At 56.7% G+C, this 15,747-nt stretch overlaps 3 protein-coding genes and 1 pseudogene across 4 annotated transcripts in view; 3 read left to right on the forward strand and 1 right to left on the reverse strand.

Moving 5' to 3' along the window:
• The first annotated feature begins 1,094 nt into the window (after window positions 1–1,094).
• Window positions 1,095–7,872, forward strand: Cirbp (cold inducible RNA binding protein). 2 transcript variants are annotated; one of them, XM_023716837.1, is made up of 9 exons: window positions 1,095–1,202; window positions 3,057–3,165; window positions 3,244–3,350; window positions 3,442–3,580; window positions 3,668–3,749; window positions 5,334–5,404; window positions 5,752–7,121; window positions 7,552–7,675; window positions 7,743–7,867. In XM_023716837.1, exons 2-7 carry the CDS (start codon window positions 3,063–3,065, stop codon window positions 5,766–5,768), a joined length of 519 nt encoding a protein of 172 aa, XP_023572605.1. In that variant the 5' UTR covers window positions 1,095–1,202; window positions 3,057–3,062; the 3' UTR covers window positions 5,769–7,121; window positions 7,552–7,675; window positions 7,743–7,867. The 2 variants fall into 2 exon arrangements, with proteins under 2 accessions (XP_023572605.1, XP_023572606.1); XM_023716838.1 differs by lacking the exon at window positions 5,752–7,121 and having other exon boundaries at window positions 7,743–7,872.
• LOC101577844 lies at window positions 4,555–5,127 on the reverse strand (annotated as a pseudogene).
• An 88-nt stretch (window positions 7,873–7,960) lies between the features above and the next one.
• Window positions 7,961–10,994, forward strand: CUNH19orf24 (chromosome unknown C19orf24 homolog). Its single transcript, XM_023716839.1, has 3 exons — window positions 7,961–8,504; window positions 9,439–9,555; window positions 10,654–10,994. Coding segments are annotated over exons 1-3 (384 nt in total). The 5' UTR covers window positions 7,961–8,238; the 3' UTR covers window positions 10,655–10,994.
• Window positions 10,995–12,810: 1,816 nt separating this feature from the next.
• The window catches only part of Efna2 (ephrin A2), a 15,820-nt gene continuing 12,883 nt past the window's right edge, over window positions 12,811–15,747 (forward strand). Inside the window, exon 1 of the mRNA XM_004632918.2 lies at window positions 12,811–12,873. Within this exon, the coding sequence (XP_004632975.1) occupies window positions 12,811–12,873 (63 nt within the window). The remainder of the gene's footprint in view (window positions 12,874–15,747) is intronic.

Below are 15,747 nucleotides of genomic sequence, written 5' to 3' on the forward strand. Positions count from 1 at the left end.
AAGCACCTACTTAGAACAAGCTAAGCAAAAGCACAGGGACCGCGGTTCAATCCCCAGCACCACATGCCAGCCAGCCCCGCCCCCTGGTGGGCTGACTGGCCACACACACACAAAATAAATAAATAAATATTTAAAAAAAAATTGTGGGGCAGGAAAATAAAACAATACTGGGCAGAAGAATTAGGATTGTGGAGAATATGGGGGTTGAAACGTCCACAGACTCTGTGTTACCCTGTAGGTAGGCCTTGGGGTTGATTTGCATGAAATAGAATATCAAGGGCTGTGAGATTGCACAGTGGCTTAAGCCCCTACAGGGCAAGCACAAGGTTCAGAGTTCGATGCCCAGTACTGCCAAAAAAAGTTGAACCAACAGGTTTTGTGTGTGTGTGTGTGTGTGTGTGTGTGTGTCAGAACCAGGGATTGAACTGAGGCCCTTGCGCTTGCCAGGGAAGCGCTTATTCCACTGAGCCATCTCCCCAGCCCCTATTACTTTTTTTTTTTAATTACATTATTACTGTTTAAAAAAAAAAGTTGGGGGGCCAGGGAGATGGCTCAGTGGAATAAGCGCTTCCCTGGCAAGCGCAAGGGCCTCAGTTCAATCCCCAGTTCCAAAAAAAAAAAATAATAATAATAATTTTAAAAAACTATCGAGGAGTTTCCGGTTTCTAGGAGTCATGGGGATGTCATTGATGTCCATAAGCTATCAGGATTGAGGAAGTGATTCAGATAAAGTTGGGTTGTCCATGAGCCGAGGATGGAGATCTGGGTGGAGTGGATAAGCCGGGGTGTAAGTACGACGGAGGGCGGAAGAGACTAGCAAACCCTAGATTTAGAGCCTTTGTTCTCCGCCTCAGGCTAGGGGGCGGACACATGGAAGTGGGTCAGCCACGCCCCTGCGCGCAAGGGCGGGATACTGAAGACGGATCATCTAGACCAATCAGAACACCCGGCGCCAGTGCAAGGTAAGGTGCGTGACGTAGTTAGGCCCGACCCCCAATCATGAATACGAGGCGTGGACAGCTTTCTCCGGCGCCTGGGATTGGCCCTCGTAACGCAGGGGGCGGGCAGAGCGGGCGGGGCCCGGCGGCGGTGTATATCTGACACGGCTCGGGGCGCCCCCCCTTTCACTCGCGCGTTAGGAGGCTTTGGTCGGTGTGCCGTGCCGTCTTTCCGCCCGCGTCAGGGACCTGCCCGACTCAGCGGTGAGGGCCCTGGCGGCACCGGCTCCGAGGGTCCCAGGGCGGCGGGCGGCCTTAGGCGCCCAGGCGAGGCGGGGCCGCAACGGCACGCCCCTGGGAGGGGGCGGTGCCGGGGCGGGCCCAGGGTTGGGGTCCGCCCGTCTGGCGGCGAGGGGCAGCGGGAGACCGGGCTGAGCGGAGGCCGGAAAATGTCCTCCCCTAACTCAGGCCCGGGACGCCGGTTTGGCGGGCGCTGCAGCAAAATGGCGGCGGCGAGTTCGAGGCATCGATGGCGAAATGGCGGGAGCTCCGAGTACCCGGATGGAGTGGCGCAGGGCGCGCGCCCAGCGCATGCGCGCTAGGGGGCGGGGCTCCAGGGTCGGGCTCTCAGCCTGCGGGTCCCGGGTGTCTGCGTCCTGTTGTCGCGCTCCCTGAGCCTCAGCTTGCCATCTTGCCGTCGAGATCGCACGTGGGGAAGGACGGCCGCGTCTGACTCGGCCGCAAGCGCTCAGTGCTAGTGTGTGTCTTTTTGAACCCCAGGTGTAACTCCGAGATGACACAGTCCCCCACACTGCCTCCACATCGTGTATTGGCTGTTCTTTCTCAACAGTTGGGCCGTAGTCGTCCTAGCCAATAAATGCTTTGTCTAAGTCTGCATGCCCGCCCCCTGAGTGGTCACGTTCAAAATGCCAGGTTCCCTGAGTGAGGCTTCTCAGTCTCTTGAGTGTATGTGCCCTTCCCCAGTCCCTGCTAGAAAGTGGGCATCTGGCCCAAGGCAGCATCTCAAGACTTGGTACACTCATTGACAGCTCCCTTGGGGCACTTTACAGTGATGGAGAAAGCACTCTGAAAACCCATACCTGCATCTTAAGCTCCTGGACAATTTAGGAAAACCTTGTGTCAAAATAAAAACTAGGTGTGATGGTACATGCCTGTATTCCTAGCACTCAGGAGCCTGAGGCAGGAGGATCATCCCAAGTTTGAAGCCAGTCTAGATCACATAGTGAGAGACTGCCTCAGAAAACAAAAAGGGTGCTGGAGAGATGACTCAGTAGAATAAGCACTTCCCTGGCAAGCACAAGGGTCTGAGTTCAATCCCTGGTTTCGCAAAAAAAAAAAAAAAAGGGATGTAGCTCGGTGGCACAAGAGGCTGGCTGGCAGTGCAAGGTTCCAATTCCATTCTTGGTACCACAAAGTAAATAAAAGGCCAGTAGAGGATTTATGGGTTGGATCTCCAGTTCCACACACAAAGCACTTTCTAATCTTATGTAGCATCCTGTGGGACATGGTTAGGTAGATCACCCCAGTAATATAAAAACAGTTATAGAAAGAAGCCCTTCTAAGGCAGGATTGTTTCGATTTCCAGCCATGTAAGCTACATAAACACGCCTCAAAAAGCAAAAAAAAAAAGTTCTTGTGAGTTACAGTGGCACATGCCTGTAATTCCAGCACTGAGGAGGCTGAGTCAGGATTGAGAGTTGGAGCCCAGCCTAAGTGATTCGGCAAGACTATCCCAGAATTAAAAAGTGCTAAGTATGTAGCTCAATGCAAAAGCCCTGAGCTCACTTTCCAGTAAAAAAGAAAAGTCTTTGTAGATTTGGAATATATTAAAACAGCATTGGAATTACTATTTCCCCCCGCAAGAATTTATTACTTATGTAAAATAGGAGTGGGCATGGTGAGAGACAAAGCTCTTTAACAGGTTCCAGCCAACTGAACCAGTGGTAATGTGTGACTGTCCCATTGGATGTCTGGTACCACTGGCATAGAAGTGAGACAGTTCTGCATGTTCTGCTAGTTTGAGCTGCCTGGCAGTGAGACGTAGGAACTGTGGCCCTGTCTTAGATGCATTAATAGCTCCAGTGCTGTTTGCCACAGGCTGCCATGGCATCAGATGAAGGCAAGCTTTTTATTGGAGGGCTGAGTTTTGACACCAATGAGCAGTCGCTGGAGCAGGTCTTCTCCAAATATGGCCAGATCACTGAAGGTGAGGTAGGGGAGCTGCCAGTCGGTGGGGCTGCCTGTGGGGCTGCTGAGCACTAACGATGGGTTTCTCCCTGCACAGTGGTGGTGGTGAAAGACAGGGAGACCCAGCGATCGAGGGGCTTTGGGTTTGTGACCTTTGAAAACATTGACGATGCCAAGGATGCCATGATGGCTATGAATGGGAAGGTGAGATCCTGTTGTGGGGGTGCCAAGGGTGAGCCCCACCTCCCAAGGACAGGGAGATGCAGAGGCTGACCCAGCCAACATCTGGTCCCAGTCAGTGGACGGGCGACAGATCCGTGTTGACCAGGCTGGCAAGTCTTCCGACAACCGATCCCGAGGGTACCGAGGTGGCTCTGCTGGAGGTCGGGGTTTCTTCCGAGGGGGCCGAGGCCGGGGCCGTGGGTTCTCCAGAGGTGAGTGTCTAAGTGCGCTGGGCTGTGGGTGTGGTGGGGTGCTGCTGGTGGGCTGACACTCATTCTTAACTTGTCTGACTCCTACAGGGGGAGGGGACCGAGGCTATGGTGGAGGCCGCTTTGAGTCCCGCAGTGGGGGCTATGGTGGCTCCAGAGACTACTACAGCAGGTGAGAATCCAGGAGCCAGGCTGGGCTGAAAAAGGCTCAGTGCTTCTGTGCAGAGTCCAGTGTGGGATCCCGGCTAAGGGGAGGATTCAGCAATGTTTGGAGCATCCAGATAAGCTCTGAGCCATATTCCCAGCCAGCTCTGGGTTGGCTGGCAGGGCTTTGGGAGGTGAGGGGGTTGTTGTACTATGCTATACTGGGGATGGAACCTAGGGCCTTCATATACTTGAGAGCTACATCCAGACTTTTTTTTTTAATGTATTTGGTACGGGGTCTCACTATGCAGCTTGGACTTGTAGTGATCCTTCTGTTTTCAAAGCCTCTCCAGCACTGGGATTACAGGCACAGGCATGTGCCACTACACCTAGTTTTAGTGCCAGCTCAGCACACCTGGGGAAAGGGCCAGCGCGGCCTCTGGTGCTGTGGATTGAACCCTGATCCCTGAGCTTGCCTAGGCAGGTGTTTAGTCTGCTGAGCTATCTCTCTGGTCCTTATTTTTGATTTTGAGAGAGGGTGGGGTTTTGGGGGAGGTTGGTGGTAGTGCTTCTGCTGGGGATCAAACCCAGGACCTTGTGCATGCAAGGGAAGAGCTTTACCACCGAGCCACTTTCCCAATCCCCGAGAACGGGTCTTAGTGAGTCCCAGCTGGAATTAGAGAGAGAGTGCAAGCATCTCACAGTGTAGTTCAGGCTGCTGAACTCATTGTGTAGCCCAGGCCTGCCTCAATCTTTTTTTTTTTTTTTTTTATTAATACAATGTTTATTTATCTTCCCTATCAAACCCTGAGCCAGTCACTTTCCCCAGGGAGCCCAGGGAAGTATATGGGAAGGAACACATAGGGCAGACAAGATACAGGAGAAAGAACTACGTGAGGTGGAGATGGCTCCTTTACATGGCGAAGAGGATGAGAAAGGCAACCATCAGGCAGAAGAGCCCCATGGCCTCCGAGAGGGCAAAGCCCAAAATGGCGTAGGAGAAGAGCTGCTGCTTCAGAGAAGGGTTCCTGGCATAACCAATGATTAGGCTCCCAATCCCAGCCCCAGAGCCAGCCACCCCAACTGTGGCAGCCCCAGCGCCAATGAACTTGGCTGCTGTGTCGATGTCCCTTGAAATGATGCTGGTTTGGAAGCTGCGGCTAGGGACAAGTGATGTCAGGGAACGAGGGACTGCAAAGCTGCTGTGGCTCTCTTCTGTTGTCGTCTTTGGTCTGTTCAGCACTACTGCAGACAGTGGTCGGCTCAGCAGCTGGGAGGTGCTCCTGACCAACGATGGGGTGGAGACAAATCTGGAGCTCGTGTACATTTTCAGGGGGTGAAGGACTGGCAGGAGAGCTGCTCCCAGGGCAGAGACGACGAGGAGGGGTGGGGGGGCTGCCCCTGCCTCAATCTTGGCAGTGATCCTCCAGCCTCAGGTTCCTAAAAGGCTGGGATGCCAGGCATGCACCACTGTGTTTGGCCTGCTGGCAGTTTCCAACATCCACTTCAGGTCAGCCCAGTGGCTGTTCCTGTCATGGGGAGTGGGTGTGAGACTGCAGCCTCGGTCAGCAGGTGCCCTCCATGGAGCACCCACATCTGTGCCTTTCCGCAGCCGGAGTCAGGGTGGCGGCTATGGTGACCGGAGCTCAGGGGGTTCCTACAGAGACAGCTACGACAGCTATGGTAAGTGCTGCTCCGAGGGTGCTGTGCTGTGTGGCCTGTGGTGGGAGCTCAGCAAACCCTTGTGCCCTCCCTCCACGAGCGGCTTAGGCTGGACACTCAGACCTTGTTACTGTGCTTGCCTGCAAAAAACAAGTCTGTCCTCTCAGAGCCATTCTGCCACAGAACAGAGCCGAGTCAGTGACGAAGGACAGGGCTGTGCAGGCAGTGTAGGTGCCCGCCTGCGCCGAGGGGGGAGGTGGCTCCAAGCCTGCACTGCCCACCTCCTGGGGCTGTGCCGGGCGGGCGTGGAAGCTGCATCCTGTCGCGTGCTTCAGCGCCTTTACACTCTGCCTGCTTCTTGTCCTCAGCTACACACAACGAGTAACAATCCTTCCTGCTCAAGACCGTCCTTCCATGGCTGTATATTTAAAGATTTTGGGAGCTGCGCTGAATCGTTGATGTGTAGTGAACACACCTCCTTGTATTTCCACTTTTGTAGTCATTTCTGTTCCTATCTTGTCAACCCTGCCTGACTGCTTCTGACCCCCGAGATGGCCTCATTATTAGACTTTTGCTTTTTAAGGAAGCGCCGTTTTTAAGGTTTTTGAAGGCGTTTTGAAAAGTATTTGAGTTTACTTATTTTGTTTTTTTTAAACCATGAACCATAGCTTTTTAAAAAATTATCGGGGGTTGTGTGATTTTTTTTTTTTTTTTTCTTCTTTGCAACTTTGTGGTGCTGGGGATAAAACTGAGGGCCTTGAATGTTAGGCCAACACCCTACCACTGAGTTGTGCCCCAGCTCTGTTAATGGATTTTTGGGTTTAGTTGTTGTTTTTACTGATTTTTTTTTTTTTTTTTTGGTGGGGTCACCCATGAAATTGGGTGCCTCGATTCATTTTGCTAAGGTTGAATGGACTCTGGATCCGCTCTTAGCCAGAAGCTGAGCAAGCTGTGGCTTTTGGGACTCCGTGTGCTGTTTGAGGGTAGCCTGGTAGGACAGCAGCCCGGCGCGGAGAGGCTGTCCTGTGCCAGCCGTGCAGCGCGCCTGCGGGACCGTGCAGAGGCGCTGAGGTTTTTGAAGACATTTATTTATATTGTCCTTTTTTTACCAGAAGACGTATGCATACTCCATCGATGTTGTATTTGCAGTGGCTAAAGGAATTCTTGTACTCAGTTTTCTTTGGCTTTACGAAGCCGATTAAAAGACCGTGTGAAATGAACCTTGCTCTTGACAATCTCCCTTCGTTGCACAACACACTCCGTGCTGCGGGCTCTCCAGGCAGACCTGAGCCTGCGTGAGCACGGAGGCCCGCAGAGCACTAGAGGAGGCTGAAGGCAGGTGCAGGGCTGGGGCAGGCCTGTGAGCCGCTGGCTGCTCTCCAGTTAGGTGAGGCAGCTGGGGGATGGGCGCGGGCAGCCCTTGAGGCTTGTGGTGCAGGCAGCAGGAGGGCTATAAGGGGCGGGCAGCTTAGCAGGGTCAGCGGACGCCCGGGCACCTGGCGCTGACCAGAGAGCCTTAGCTGAGCAGCAGGGCAGAGAGGGACGGCGCGGCGCCCTGGCGGACCCGGACCGGGGCTGGTAGCTAGCTCTGCTGTGCTTCACGAGTTCTGAGCGTTCTCTGCTAGCCTATGAAGCCGCAGCCTCGGAGGACAGACGTGTTGTGCGCCCAACAGAAACCTCTGAGATGCACGCTGCTCCCTTGGCTAGCGCCCCTGTGCCGCTGGCCCTGTAACTCGAGGTAACGCCTTCCGCTCGTGTCCGCATCCCTCCTTGTCCAGAGCTCTTTGAAACTACTGTTAACCACCCGGGGAATGTTCCTTTGACTGCTTTTTGGTTTTCCTTTTTTATTTTTACATATTTTGGTAATCAAGCTAGAACTCAAGTCAGGCCTGGCTGTGGGCCCCTCCTGCCTGCGGCCCGGCCCCAGCCTCCACGGTAGGCGCGATCCGCTTGCAGGACAGGGACTACCGAGCACCGCCTGTAGGATTTTTGCTGTCTTGAGCCCGCCTTTCCCGACTCCCGTGCAGCACTTTGGTGTCTCTGCACTCCAGGCCCCGTCCCTGTGGGCGGCCGGAATTGGCTGGGCCTTTAGGAGCTGTGAATGGTTTCTGGGCGGGGAGGGGCGCTCGGCCCAAGGGACTCAGGGTGACGTGGCTTTGCTTTTGCAGGGTGAAAGAAGCCCAGGCCGGACGCAGGGAAGGGCGGCGCTAGGTTGACGATGATCAATGATCGCAGTGATATCTCCAGAGGACTGAGCAGGGAAGGAGGCAGAGATGGCCGCCAGGGTGCCCTGTAAGTGCCGGGGGTGGGCGGTACGGGCGCCCTGGTCCTCGCCCCAGCTCACTGCTGCCCCTTGCAGGACTCATCCTTGGCCTGGAGTCTGCAGAGGAGCTGCGGGATGGGCTGCGAGGACAGCCAGAGACGACATCGGAGAGGGGCCAGTGAGGGCGGGGGCTGTGGGATCTGAATAAAGTCCCTGTGTGATGAGAGCCCAGTGTCTACTTTTGGGGGTCTAGAGGATTGAAGGATGACACCGCCTTGTGCAGTCACCTTAACCCTGACTGCTGGCGCCCGGGAGGGTGGCAGTGGGCGTGGGTGATTGGGCGAGTCCGTGGGCCGGAGTCGTGCCCTCGGAGGGCAGCCGCTGTGAGAGATTGGGGGGGGGGGGGAGAGACCTGCCGTCTGCGCACGTGCGGAGCGCACAGCTCAGCCAAAGCCACCGTGCGGGGGTGGTGCTGAAGGGTGCTTCCGGCCTCGAAGTCACGCCCTCACTGCCCATTGGCTGGCACTGCGTCCACGATCCTGACTGGCAGTCGCGTACGGGGGCGGAGCAAGGCCTCCGCTTCCGCCGGGCCATGGGGCTGCGCTCGCTGCTGCTGTTCCTCGCGCTTCTGTCGGTGCTGTGTGCGGCCAAGACCACTACATCTCCGTCGCCACAGCCCGCGCCGGCAGCACCTTCGCTGCCGCCCTCGCCAGCTAACGGGAGCCAGCCAGGAGCGCCTCACAATAGCACGCACAGTTGGCCAGCGGGTGCGACCGGCTCCCCTCTGCTACGCTCCTTCTTGGTGCTCACGGGCCTCGCTGGCCTGGCCCTTGTCTACTTCCTCTTCCGGGCGTTCAGGTGCGTCAGTTTACGCGGCCGACGCCCGCAGCAGCCAATCGGCGCGCGCTTCGAGCATCACGTGCTTGGGGCACGCGCAGGGTGGGGGGTGCTGTGACGCCGAGATCGTGGGGGATGGTCACGTGATCGTTATGTTCCGACCTCTGGGTGTCCGGCGGAGCTTGTGGTCCAGGCTTCTAACTCAACTGCAGCTTCCGTTTTAGTGCTGCATCCTTTTCTCCGGGCGAAACAGCTGAGGCCCGGGAGCAGTGTCGGGCCCCCGGCCACCTTCCCGAGGGTTTCGTCTCTCCCGTAGCGATGTTCGCAACCGCTTTCCCCGCCCGTTCTCTGGCCAGGTCCCCTGGCCGCCGGTGTACGTGGTCCAGGACTCTTGTACGCTAGCCTTCCCATTTTGCTTTTCTTCTGACCGACCTTGGAAGGGTCTTCACGACAATGCCCACCTGATAACTCCAGTCCAGCCGCTGCCCCCCCTCCCCCCGGTACCGGGGGTTGAACTCAGGGCCTTGCACTTGCCAGACAAGCGCTTATTCTACTGAGCTATCTCCCCGGCCTTCCAGTCGCTCTTGTAGCTCGTGAATTCCCACGCGCTTAGCTGACCGCGCCGCCATGGATCGCCTGTCAGACGCCCTTTTCTTGCCTACCTCCATGGCATCGAGGACGGGCAGGGACTTTGGTCTGAGATTCCCCTTTCATTAAGTGACTTGACCACACAACCCAGCTATGAGTCTTAGCCTCCAGCAAAGCGAGGGCGAGATCCGTATCTCCCTCTTGGAGTCTTGGCACAAAGAAAGGTGCCCACTGCTGTTACTTTCTGGAGAATAATCAGTAATCCTTGCTGCTGCAGGGCAGGAGTCCTGTGGGGTGGAGGGCAGTAGGGCCCGAGATCAGTGGCCACGTCACAGCCGCTGAGAGGGTGGATCTGCACCTTCTGTAGGTTGAGGAAACCACAGCGGAGGAGATACGGGCTCCTGTCCAACACTGAGGACCCCCGAGACATGGCCTCCCTTGACAGTGAGGAGGAGACTGTCTTCGAGTCAAGAAACCTGAGATGGTAGGGCAGCCCTGTTGGACTCCAAGGTCGGGAGTGAGGACTGGGTTGGGTGGCTGGAGGCCAAGGGTCAGAGGCTTGGTGCACAGGCCACTACCGCTGGCCCAAGCTTGTGACCCTCAAGATGTCCCAAGGTAGCCAAGCATGGTGGTACACGCTGTCATCCCAGCACTCTGGGAAGCTGAGGCAGGAAGATTTTGAGTTTGAGTCCAGTCTGGACAACTTAGAGCCCAAAATACACATTTTTTTATCTTTTTTTTTTTTCAGAACCGGGGATTGAACTCAGGTGCTTGCGCTTGCCAGGGAAGCGCTTATTCCACTGAGCCATCTCCCTGGCCCCCACACTTTTTTTTAAAGGCTTAGTGGGGCTGGTGAGATGGCTCAATGGTCTAAAGCACCTACTTAGAACAAGCTAAGCTAAACAAAGCACAGGGACCATGGTTCAATCCCCCAGCACCACATGCCAGCCAGCCCCGCCCCCTGGTGGGCTGAGCTGGCCACACACACACACATACACACACAAATAAATAAATTAAAAAAAAAAAAAAAAAGTCTTAGTAGTGTACCCCATTGTGTGTGTTTTTTTTTTTTTTTTTTTTTTTGCGGAACCGGGGATTGAACTCAGGCCCTTGCACTTGCCAGAGAAGTGCTTATTCCACTGAGCCATCTCAGGGGCCCCTTGTAGCCCACTGTGAAGACCATGGGTTCCATTCTCATTACTGAAAAATACAAATAATAAAGAGCTCTAGATCGCACCCTAGTGGACAGTGTAAGTGCCCAGATGCAGAGTTGGGTTGGGAAGGCCGGTTGCGGGGAAGGTAGCAGGACCGGGACTAGCATCTAGACTAGAGGACCAGCAAGCTAAAGGCCCTGAGGCTGGCCAGTAGGAGGACTGGATGGAGGCTCAAGAACCTTCCCAGCTGCCCACAGGATGCTGGGCCGCCAGGGACTGGCAGGCATGGAGACCAGGCCCAACCCCATTGCAGGGGGACACAGTGTAGGAGGCAGATTCCCAGCTGGCAACCCCCTTCCCTCTTAGTGGTCAGTGCATGTGTGTGTCCTGCTGGGCCCTCTTCTAACCCTGTCCCCTTCCCCTTCCAGATGCTGCTGTGAGGCAGGCAGGTTCCTAGGCACCACCGGGAAGGACAAGATGGCTGCCTTCCAGCTGCCACCCAGGGCCCCCATCATACCTGGATCCCCACTCTGCATACCACCACTGCCTGGCTGAGGGAGCCCTGTGGAAGCCAGAGCGGCCCAGCTGCTGCTACCTGGGACCCTGAGACTCCCAGACAGACTGAGTTGTGCTACTGCCTGCCCAGAGGACCTGGCAACCCTGCACTGAGGCCTGCTGGGCTGGTGACTGAGGTGCCTGTTGGGAAGCCCCTACTGTGGGGCTGTTGATAATAAAGGAAACTGTGGCTCTGCAACAGGGGCCAGCCTCAGCTTGACTCCACCTGGGGCCACCTGGCTGGGTGGGTGAGAGGTGGGCTAGAGTGTCAGTACTGACACCAAGTAGGGCTGCTGCCACTGTCCTAGCTTTCTACACAGTCAGCTGATGAATCTCGTGTGGTAGACAAAGGTAGGGAGAACTTGTCTCCAGTTGTCTAGCACAAGACTTTGCCTGTTATTTGTTTCTAGAAAGAACTCCATTCCTCACAGTCCTGGTCCAGGTCTCAGCTCACCGGTATTTTTGGTGGGGTGGGGGTTCTAGAGGAGCTAGGGCTGTGATGTGAATGAGGGAGTCATCAGCCTGAGCCCAGGGCAGTGGCCCCTTGTGGTTCCCATGTGAGCCCCTAGGTGGCGCTGGCTCTGGCCTATCCGCTTCGGGAATCGTCTCTGTTATGTGGTGTTGAGGCGCGGTCACCAGGTGGCAGTGTCGAGCCACCTCGGCGCATAACTCCCCGAGCCAAAAGGCCACCCAGCCTCAGGTCCCGCAAGTGGACCCTGTTTCTCCAGCGCCGCATGGCACGCACTGCCTCAGAAGAGCTTTCCAGGTTTGTTTACCTTCAAGCCTTGCCCTTTCGTCCGTCTCCTCCAGCCTGAGCCTGGATCCTCATGGGCAGGGGGCCAGGCTGGACTGACCCCCTTGGGGCACTGGCCTCCCTTTTCCTGCAGGCTCGGGAATGCGCTCAGTGGGTCCTATGGGGAGGCTGGAGCGGGAGGCCTGGACCCCTTGGCTTCTGTCCATCTGCCCCCCCCACCCCTCCAGAAGGACCTGTGGGGACCCATTCAACAGGCTGGAAGACACCGTCCCCGCCCCCAGCCTGTGATCTGCGACCCTTCCCATGGCCCTGAGCCATCCATCTCTGGACTTTGAAAGACACGATTGTGGGCCAGCAAGATAGTTAAGCAGACTAAGCGCTTGCTTAGGCAAATGCAGGGACCTGAGTTCGATCCCCTTCAGCACGCACCTGCACAGGCCCCACCCCCAGACTGGGTGTGGGTGGTGCGCACCTGTAATCCTAGTGCTGAGGAGGCTGGAGATAAAAGGATCACTGCGAGTCGGAGCTGCCTAGCGAGACCCTGTGGCAACTACATAAAAAAGATGGGGCCAGGGAGATGGCTCAGTAGAATAAGCGCTTGCCTGGCAAGCACAAGGGCCTGAGTTCAATCCCCGGTTCCGCCAAAAAAATAAAAAAAGATAGCAGTTACTCTGATGAGGTCAAGAGAGACCTGAGGGGGCTGGTGAGATGGCTCAGTGGTCTAAAGCACCTACTTAGAACAAGCTTAGCAAAGCACAAGGACCGCAGTTCAATCCCCCAGTACCACATGCCAGCCAGCCCCGCCCCCTGGTGGGCTGAGCTGGCCACACACACACAAAAAAAAAAGACCTGAGCCACTATCTGGAGTCAAGGAGGGTGGGTCCTTCCACCCCTTGCCTGTCATCGCCACCACAGTCCACCTCCGTGTGCTGTGCAAAACTGTGTGCACCAGTGCTGACAGGTCCAGCACCACATGTGCCTGAGACACTCCCATGACACCACATGGCTCCGCTCTCCCTGTGTTCCCCCATGTACCCAGTGTTCCCCAAGGTTCCCCACCCTGATTGCCACCAGCTCCTCTCTCAGGTCTGGGTTTGGGTCCTGTTCATAACTTCCATCCCAGCCTCAGTGTCCTGTGTGGGACACGGATGGTGACAACAGTGAAGTGGGGCCCCAGGTTCCAAAAGAACCTCATGTTCCTGTAGATGCGGTTGGGGGTCTCCGGCAGACTGAGCCTTACCTGCATCATACTCCCGTCAGGGTCTCTGGGGTTAGCATGAAGGTTGCAGTCCCTGTCCCCAGTGGGCGGCCTGGGCGCCTGCCCCAGGTGTGCTCTCAGGTACAGCCACCATGGCTCTGAGAAGCACCTTAAACTGGATGGGTGATGTCTCCCCAACCCGTTGGAGCACAGCTGTAGGCATCAGGGACAGCACCAGGAGGCATCTGTACATCTCCAGAAGCAGTGGTCACCAGTGGCTGCCTTGGGAAAGCGATCTGTGTCCAGCCCTGGAGTTGGGGGTGGGCGGGGATGAATGGGAGATGGTGTCTGGGGGTCCCATGCTGGTCTCTGTGCTGGTATCTAAGGTCCCATGCCACTGAGGTCTGTGGGACAATGGTGTTGCCCAGCTGGAGAAAGGGACACCTTTCACTTTGCACCCCTGACCCCTTTGTGTGGACCTGAATGTGCCTCATGCCTGTCCCTGTCACACAGGTGGGGATAGTCTGAGGGCTCCTAACTGCCTGATCTTGCAGCTGCATAGGCTCCCAAAAGCACCGTCAACTGAAGCAGCCAGTGGACTTGGTCCAATTTATTCTGTAATGAGAAATTTCGCCCTGCATATTTTTAGCCTCCTGCTCCGTGTTGTGGCCTTTGAAGGCTTAGGGGCTGCTCAGCCTGGCCCTATGCGCTGGCCCTGGGACTGGGGGCAGGGAGGCCCCTTCTGAGCATGGGCCTGCTGCCTGCCCAAAGGAGTAGACCCCGGGGACAGGGCAACTCCATCAGAGATCTAGGCAACCTTGTGACCTCCTGTGTGACCCTTGTCCCCACAGTGAACCTCACTTTTGATTCTTGACTCTAGGAAAAGCCCCCCAATTGATCTTTTACCCCAGCTGACCTGTAGCCTGGGGCAGTACCCGCCAGGAAAGGGACAGGCTCTGGGGTCCTTGGAGCTGTCAACCCTCCCCTCCCCTTGCTGCCTGGCCATCACTCCGCAGTGGCTGGTGGGTGCAGGGCGGTGGAATGGGGGATGCACCACCTTTGTTCCTGTCCCTGATCGGGCTCTGACCTTGAAAGAGAGACAAGAACAGAGGGAAAGCCAAGAGCAGAGCTTTTGCTTGAATCTGTGTGGCGGCAGCGGCAGCGGAGGCAGCCTCTGCTCTCGCCTTGGTGGCCCCTGCATGCAAATGAGCCAACCATGGGCCTCAGGAAGGGACCCCTCATTCTGCACCCTCATGCCCCTGCCCAGCAAGGAGTGAGCAGTGAGACCCCCACCAGGCCCACCACAGGGCCCTCAGACCCCATAATGCCACCTGTACCTTCAGGACACCCCATCCCAAGGTCCTGCTCCAGGATCAGCCAGCATTGGGATCCAGGCAAGCCCTTACCTCAGCCTCCTTCCCTGGACAAGCATCTTACAGCCCTGGGCCCACTCTGCCTTAGTGAGGGCCCTTGTCACATGACTTTAGGCCAGCCCCAGCCCCCTGGGGGGCATATCTCATCTAATTGGAGGAGTACACCTGGCCAACACTGGGCCTGCAAACTCGGTGTTGGGCTGGGCATGGTGGCACACTCCTGTAATTCCAGCACTCAGGAGGCTGAGGCAGGAGAACTGCAGTGAGTTCAAGGCAAGTGTGCACTACACAGTAAAACTGTGTCTCAAAAAAGTCAGGGGTAGGGGCTGGAGAGATGGCTCAGTGGTCTAAAGCACCTACTTGAAACAAGCTTGACAAAGCACAGGGACCTCGGTTCGATCCTCCAGCACCACATGCCAGCCAGCCCGCCCCCTGGTGGGCTGAGCTGGCCACACACACACACACACACACAATAAATAAATGTAATAAATAAAAATAAATAAATATTAAAAAAAAAAAAGTCAGGGGCTCTACAATTAGGTGAAGTCAGGGACGTGGCCTGCAGCCCAGAACAGACAGGCTGGATTCCCTGCAGCGGACAGGCAGAGCCCCTCATCCTGACAGGCAGTCTTGGGGAGAGGGGCAGACCACAAAAGACAAGCTGGGTTTCAGCAGGAAACAAAGAAGGACTTCCAGGCTAAGACAAGAGCGTGGAGGTATGGCCTGAAGGGAGGCAGGGAAGCAGGAGCTCTGTGGACAGGGTCTATTCACCACATCCCCTTTCTATACTGCATCCTTCCCAATGCCCGTGGCTCCCAGACTGGGGTCCCCACTGGCCTGGCGGGTGAATGACAGACCCATGTTGGACACCACCTTCCTGCCAGCCCTTGGTGATACTCTACCCTCCACAAGCTTGGATCTGGTGGCTGGAATAAGGGTAGAAATAGGAGATAGCCAGGTTCCCGGGACAACTCCCTGGGCCGATCAGATCTTGGGTCTTTGCCTGAGCTTCACCCTGCAATGGGAGCACAGGGTCCTGTCGGCTCCTGCCTATCCGATCCGCCTGTTGGCATAGATTTGCTGCCTGGCTTTTTGCTTGGGCCTGAATTTCTCAGACTCACTGTGCATCAGGCCACGCACAATCCAGAGGGAACAGTTCGCAGCGGGGAGGCCCGGGTTTTGGAGGCCGTGGGCTTCGGGCCTCCTGGACTCTATAGAGCTCTGTGCAAAGCTAAGCCGCCTGCTTCCCGGGCTGATTCAGGACTTTTGCGTCCCCGGGGTGTTTGGATGGTCAGTGGCGCCCCTCCTGCTGGGCACAGGGCACGGCTCAACAGAGGGGCCGAGCCCCTCCCAGTGGCACAATGAGGTTGGATCCCAGCCCGCCTCTTTCCCTAGGGCCTCAAAGAGCAGGGTCGCCGGGGCGGGGCGCTGGGGACGCCTCAGCGCGCCTGGGTCTGGTGCTCCCAGGGTTGACCGGGGCGGGGCGCGAAGGAAGCTGCAGCCCCCATACCCTGCGCCCACCCTGCCTCGGTCGGGGCGCGGCGGGAGGGGGCGCCCGCGGCCCGGCCTGAGCTCGGGTGGGACAAAGGGCCAGAAGCTGAGGCAGAGAGTGCGCGCGGCCGGGTCCCGCGCCCGGGGCCGC

The sequence above is a fragment of the Octodon degus genome, unplaced genomic scaffold (genome assembly GCF_000260255.1).
Source record: "Octodon degus isolate 3935 unplaced genomic scaffold, OctDeg1.0 scaffold00050, whole genome shotgun sequence".
Classification (NCBI taxonomy): Eukaryota; Metazoa; Chordata; class Mammalia; order Rodentia; family Octodontidae; genus Octodon; species Octodon degus.